Source organism: Helianthus annuus, chromosome 3, assembly GCF_002127325.2.
Source record: "Helianthus annuus cultivar XRQ/B chromosome 3, HanXRQr2.0-SUNRISE, whole genome shotgun sequence".
In the NCBI taxonomy this organism is placed as follows: Eukaryota; Viridiplantae; Streptophyta; class Magnoliopsida; order Asterales; family Asteraceae; genus Helianthus; species Helianthus annuus.
In genome coordinates, this window is record NC_035435.2 from 16,277,317 (window position 1) to 16,284,918 (window position 7,602).

General features: G+C 38.1%; 1 protein-coding gene across 1 annotated transcript; it reads right to left on the reverse strand.

The window, feature by feature from the left end:
* Positions 1-5,126: 5,126 nt before the first annotated feature.
* LOC110875218 lies at positions 5,127-6,170 on the reverse strand. Its single transcript, XM_022123415.1, has one exon. It carries the CDS (start codon positions 6,168-6,170, stop codon positions 5,127-5,129), a length of 1,044 nt encoding a protein of 347 aa, XP_021979107.1.
* Between the last annotated feature and the right edge of the window lie 1,432 nt (positions 6,171-7,602).

Sequence of the window (7,602 nt, forward strand, 5' to 3'; positions counted from 1 at the left end):
AGCAGTTTTAGAAGGAGGAAAATACTTATATAGAAACTTTTGGGCTAGTTCATCCCAGGTGTTTACCGATCCAGCTGGGAGGGTGTTGAGCCAAGCTTTCGCTCGGTCTTTTAGTGAGAATGGAAACATACGGAGGCGGATGGCGTCGTTTGATGCTCCATTGATCCGAAAGGTATCACATATTTCTAAGAAATTAGTTATATGTAGATGAGGATCCTCGTCCGCAAGCCCATGGAAGGTTGCGGAGTTTTGGAGCATTTGTATCAAATGCGGTCGAAGTTCGAAGTTATTGGCTTCGACATTCGGGGCATTGATAGCGGCGCTTAGATTACCTACGGTGGGCCGTAGATAATCCATAAGGGTACGTTGGTCCGCCATTGGGGGTGGATCACCCGAAACCTTCTCTTGGTTTTTGGCTTTTAACCTTTTTCTGAGAAAGCGTTCGGGTTCTTCTAGCGGTTCCTTTATGTCTTTATTGGAACTGGAGCTCATACACTACGTGAGGATGGCGTCGGGTTCCAAGTCCTGCAATAAAAACAGAAAAGAATGTTGGTCAGAAGGTTCACCACGGCCCCGTGTTGAGTGAACACGGCCCCGTGGTCGGAATTACAGTGATTGTTTTTCAGATCCCAGTTACTGGAAGTTGGACACGGCCCCGTGTTGCACCGGCACGGCCCCGTGGTCAGCCTTCTGTAACTTGAAAAACAAAAACTGCCAGTAAGGTTGCTTGAGCACGGCCCGTGTCCGACCAGGCACGGCCCCGTGCTGAGCTCTGCAGAAGATGAAAATCTAAAAAAAAATCCTAAAAAATTAAAGAAAAATAAAAATATGATTAGGCCGTTGATTCCTAACTTTCTTAAAATCCTTGTGTCCCCGGCAACGGCGCCAAAAACTTGATGTGTGTCGGTGTGTATATATTTTTGATGTATATTTAAGCCCTTTTTACACTTTTAACCAAGTTTTAAATTTATAAAACACGATATTCACTAACACTAAACACACATATGGGCAAGTGCACCCATCGTGGACGTAGTATAGTGTTGGTAAGATACCGAGGTCGTCCAAGGACACAAGAGCTTTTAACCGGTTTATCATCAACGTCTAATCAAATCAAAAAGGTAGAAAAATGTTTTAAACTAAGAAAATAAAAACTAACTAAATGCTGAAAATAAAAATAAAAACAGATAGACAAGATGAATCACTTGGATCCGACACGTGTATTAGTATAACCTTTGATTATTTTCGCACTTTTGCACTTGTTTAAGAGATTATCTTAGTTATTGTAGTAGGCCCCTCTTTTGAAGGCGACGTTACCCTCAACCCAGTAGTTTGAGTCAGCAAGGATACAATCCTAAAGGGTCGGATTATTGAAAGATAATGAATTAAGTTATTAATGCAAATTGTGGTAGGCCCCGCTTTTGGCGGTGACGTTACCCTCGGCTAAGTAGTCTGAGTCAGCAGGGATACAATCCTAAATAGCCGGGTTATAGTATTAATAGTAGTTAACTTATGAGGGGGTCAAAGAGTTTGGATCCCCGCCATCCAATACCTATGGGCATTGAAGGAGATCCTACTAAATTTGACCCAGGTCCCAAGCAGGACCTCTAAACGCTGAACAAGGGCAAGACCCTTACCAAACCGTTCCCTTAACCCCCGACCAGGTAGCCAACATACCTCCATATAGACCGTGGAGATATGAATGGTGAAAATCTTTTATTTTATATAGACAGTAAAATAATGCCAAGACACCACGGACAAACGATAAGGAAAGATCACCTTCAACATAAGTAACTAGTTATTAAAGTCATTAATACAAAACCAAATAAAAAGTGCAAAAGATTAAAAATAAAAAGTATTATACTAAACACTTGTCTTCACCAAGTGATGTAAGAGACTTAGGCAAACATGGCCTTGATTGTCAATAACTCTTACGATCAATCTTGGATCCCGAGACGACTCACACACTCTACGATGGACAATGGATGATGGTGGTGGATGATGGTGTTATGGTGGTGGTGGGTGGTGGATGAAGTGTGAGAGAGGTGGTGTGCCAAGGGATGAGAGAGAATGAAGCCAAGCTCCTCTATTTATAGGCTGAACAGAAGGCTGGACACGGCCCCGTGTCCGCTGGACACGGCCCCGTGCCCGTCTGACATTCTCTCACTTCGTTAATTGTAATTGCGAATTACAATTAATGCGCCTGTTGTACTTTCACCACGCCCCCGTGCTCGCTGGACACGGCCCCGTGGTGGGCAATGGAAGCTTCTACTGGTTTGTCTTTTCTGCTGCTTCCTGGGCACGCCCCCGTGTTCGCTGGACACGGGGCGTGTTCAGACTCTGTTTCTTCTCCTTTGCCTTGGGAGGTGCCGTTGAGGGTCCGGGCAATCCACTTTTGTTCCTTTTTCTTGTATTTATGGTAGAATTAGTTGTCTTTTTGCTTCTTTTGTGATTTTGAGCTCATTTCATCCTGAAAATACAAAAGGAAGACAAAAACACTCTTTTTCCAACATTAGTACTAAAAAAGGGTTAGTTTTATGCCTTAATTGATGTGATTTATATGTTGCATTTTACACACATCAAGAACCTTCCACATTGAAGTTGTTGCCTTGGTCTCAAGCAGCCAAGCCTTAGAAAACATGGAGGGTAAGATTTTCACTAAACTCTTGCATGCTAGTCTCAGATATATAAAGTATATTAATCACTTAACATGTCCCGTAATATAGGTAAAAAAAATTGTTCTATAAATGTACAGTAAAAGATACTTCTTTTCCGCCACTACAATAACTCCTCCATTATTTTTGTGTCCCAAGCTCCAACTACCGAATCATAATTCAATCTTCTTAGGTGTGGATATTTATTATGATCTAGCGTGGAAGTGACTTTTCAAAGTCTTCGTTGACGCTCTAATCATCCAACTTGTTGCTAGCTGGTTTTTAGAAAATGTGAAGCAACTACCTGAAATAGACTGATAAAGGTGAAACTTATATTCTTAATTCTTCTCAAATAGTGAAATACAAAAAATAATGTCGTATAAGGCACAAGCATCTAAACTCCATACACATCAGCAACGAAAACGTGCATATAGTGCTCAAAATTCGACAAAGTGTGACCTGTGTGAGACTTATCAAAAAATCAAACAAGTAGAACCGATCATAATTTTGATTTTCGAACAAGCCAAAGCAAAAGTGTAGTCCCAAAACTGATCAAAATTCAAACCAACATCGACTGATCAAAATTCACAGATCGTTTGTGAGTATTCTTTTCTTATTGTACTTTGATAGTTTGATTTCTTGGTTAGTTTGTGCTTCGATATTTTGAATTTTGTTAGGTTATTCAACATTTTTAGTGATGATGATACAATTCCGAATGAAACAACTCCGAATGTTAATAATGGTAATATTGATGCAAGTCCGATCTAAAAATTAAAAATAAACATAACCCAATCTAAAACCTAAAAACTTATTGTCAATATTAAATCATAAAGCCTAGCCCAAATGTGAAACACTCAGTATTGATTCGTTAACCTAAATACTAATAACATTAAAAAAAACTAGTTCAAAAATTTAATTCGGTAAGGCCTAAGGGTTTTTTTTTTTTGGCTCGCCCACGGTACTTGAATTTTTAGGATCGGTCCTGTCTCATAATGTAGGAAAAAAAATCGTTCTACAAATGTACAGTAAAAAATTGGGATACCCCTAGATATTTCTTTTTCGCTATTGCAATAACTCCTTCATTATTTTTGTGTCCCAAGCTCCAACTACCGAATCATAATTCAATCTTCTTAGGTGTGGATATTTATTATGATCTAGCGTGGAAGTGACTTTTCAAAGTCTTCGTTGACGCTCTAATCATCCAACTTTTTGCGAGCTGGTTTTCAGAAAATGTGAGGCAACTACCTGTAAGAGACTCCTAAAGCTTAAGGTTATATTCTTAATTATTCTCAAATAGTGAAATACAAAAACTAAACGTCGTACAAGGCACAAGCATCTAAACTCCATACACATCAGCAGCACAAAGTGCATAAACTGATCAAAATTCGACAAAGTGCGACCTATGTGAGACTGATAAAAAATCAAACAAGGAGAACTGATCAAAATTTAGATTTTCGAACAAGCTGCAACAGAAGTATAGTTCCAGAACTTATCGGAATTCGAACCAACATCGAGTGACCAAAACTCACAGATCGTTTATGAGTATTCTTTTCTTATTGTGCTTTAATAGTTTGATTTCTTGGTTACTTTGTGCTTCAAGATATTTTGAATTTTGTTAGGTTATTCAAAATTTTGGTGATGATCATACAATTCCGATTCCGAATGAAACACCTCCGAATATTGATAATGATAATATTGATGTAGATCCGATTTAAAAATTAGAAATAAATCTAGCCCAATCTAAAACATAAAAACTTATTGTCAATATTAAATTATAAAGCCTAGCCCTATTGTGAAATACTCAATATTGATTCGTTAACCTAAATACTAAAAACATAAAAAAAAAAACTAGTTTATAAAATTTAGTTCGGTAAGGCTTAAGGCTCTTTTTTGGCTCGCCTAGGGCACTTGAATTTTCAGGATCGGCCCTGTCCCGTAATGTAGGTAAAAAAAAAATTTGTTCTGTAAATGTATGCTAAAAAAATTGGGATAACCCTAGATATTTCTTTTCCGCAACTGCAATAACTCCTCCATTATTTTTGTGTCCCAAGCTCCAACTACCGAGTCATAATTCAATCTTCTTAGGTGTGGATATTTATTATGATCTAGCATTGGAAGTGACTTTTCAAAGTATTCGTTGACGCACTAATCATCCAACTTGTTGCTAGCTCGTTTTCAGAAAATGTGAAGCAACTACATGTAATAGCCTCATAAAGGTTAAAGTTATATTCTTAGTTCTTCTCAAATAGTGAAATACAAAAACTAAATGTCTTTTTTTTTGGGTAAAGGGTTACCCCGGTAAATTTTATAAAATAAACCAATCAGTACAAAGGTGTGTCAGTGTAACACACCAACTAGACTTGACATGCCAAGCCTAGGAAAACACAAACACAAACAACAAAACAAAACCAGACTAACACTCATAACTCAAACTGCTAGACCCAACCGAAAACACAAAAACACAGAAATAAGACTCTAGCCCGGGTCCGCTCCATTATCTTCAATCTTCCATCTCTTGAAAATCCTTCGCTTAGCCGAAGCAAGCCGAAATTTGAATCCCATAAGTTTCAACCGAACCGACGACTTAATAACCTCAGCCACTTGTTCAGCCGTTCTTTTGTTGTTCTTGAAAAGCCTGTTATTCCGCTCTTGCCAAATATAATAAGCCGAAGCCGCAATCAAAAGTTTGCACACAATATGATCTGCGCTCTTAGATTTTGCATGTAGCTCCACCCAAGCAACGACCGACGACCATGAATCATTAACATTGCTCAAAATAACCAGCTTCTTAACTTCATTCCATGTCTTCGCTGCGAAAGAACATTGGAAGAACAAATGATCCCGAGTATCTCTATCATGGTTACACAGCGGACAACACATTAAATTCCAATTAGTATGACTACCCGCTTCCCAAATAGCCAGTCTATCTTGCGTTTTGAGCTTGTTTCTAAACGCCAACCAAAGGTGAAAAGAATGCCTAGGAATACATTGCGTATACCAAACCATATCCGCCCACATCACCTGTCCTTCCCGATTCCGGATTGTATTCCAAACACTAGCCGCTTGAAAGTCATGAATCTTACCTTCCCCATCTTTCCATACAAGAGTATCCACACCATTCGGATCAATTGTCGGAACCGCTATTGTGATTAAGACTGGAAAAAGATCCAGCCAAGCTTGAGGCCATCTCCAGTGACCATCCTGATCAATCAAATCCGCAACTGTTGATCTAAGCGAGAAACCAGCATTCGCTATGTTTCTAGGCGAGATGAACGAAATGAGAGGACTACTCGAACACCACATGTCACTCCAAATATTCGTTTGGGACCCGCTCTTGATAGCCGACCAAACATGAGGCCGAATGATGTTTCGGATGGATAACAATTTACGCCACCCCCAACTCATACTTCCTCTACATGGCACCTCCCAGAAATTTCTTCCTCTAAGCTTGTGGTCATGAATCCATTTCACCCAGATAGACTCCCTTTTGGTAAGAATACTCCATATGTGTTTAGCCATTAAGGATTTATTAACATGTCGTACAAGGCAGAAGCATCTAAACTCCATACACATCAGCAGCGACAAAGTGCATAAACTGATCAAAATTCGACAAAGTGTGACCTGTGTGACACTGATCAAAAAATCGAACAAGTGGAACTGATCAAAATTTTGATTTTAGAAAAAACAGAAGCAGAAGTGCAATTCCAGAACTGATCAAAATTCGAACCAACATCGACTGATCAAACTTCACAGATGGTTTGTGAGTATTCTTTTCTTATTATGCTTTGATAGTTTGATTTCTTGGTTACTTTGTGCTTCGAGATATTTTGAATTTTGTTAGGTTATTCAAAATTTTGGTGATGATGATACAATTCCGAATGAAACAACTCCGAATGTTGATAATGATAATATTGATGCAAGTCTGATCTAAAAATTAAAAATAAGCCTAGCCCAATCAAAACCCTAAAAACTTATTGTTAATATTAATTCATAAAGCCTAGCCCAAATGTGAAATGCTCAATATTGATTCGTTAACCTAAATACAAACAACATGAAAAAAACCAGTTTATTAAATTTAATTCAGTAAGGCCTAAGGGTCTTTTTTGGCTAGCCCAGGGCATATGAATTTTCAGGATCGGCCTTGTCCCATAATGTAAGTAAAAAAAATTCGTACTATAAATGTACAGTAAAAAAATTGGAATACCCCTAGATATTTCTTTTCCGCCACTACAATAACTCTTCCATTATTTTTGTGTCCCAAGCTCAAACTACCAAATCATAATTCAATCTTCTTAGGCGTGGATATTTATTATGATCTTGCGTGGAAGTGACTTTTCAAAGTCTTCGTTGACGCTCTAATCATCCAACTTGTTGCTAGCTGGTTTTTAGAAAATGTGAAGTAACTACCTGTAATAGACTCTGATGTGCGTGTAGTGTAATATATTTTTGGTATATATTTTAAAGCCCTTTTACACTTTTTAGCCAAGTTTTAAATTTATAAAACACGATATTTACTAACACTAAACACACATATGGGCAAGTGCACCCATTGTGGACGTAGTATAGTGTTGGTAAGATACCGAGGTCGTCCAAGGACACAAGAGCTTTTAGTACCGGTTTATCCTCAACGTCTAATCAAATCAAAATGTTAGAAAAGATTTTTTAAACTAAAAAAATAAAACTAACTAAATTCTGAAAAATAAAATAAAAATAAAAACAGATAGACAAGAGGAATCACTTGGATCCGACTCGTGTATTAGTATAACCTTTGATTATTTTCGCACTTTTGCACTTGTTTAAGAGATTATCTTAGTTATTGTAGCAGGCCCCTCTTTTGAAGGCGACGATACCCTCAACCCAGTAGTTTGAGTCAGCAAGGATACAATCCTAAAGGGTCGGATTATTGAAAGATAATGAATTAAGTTATTAATGCAAATTATGGTAGGCCCCT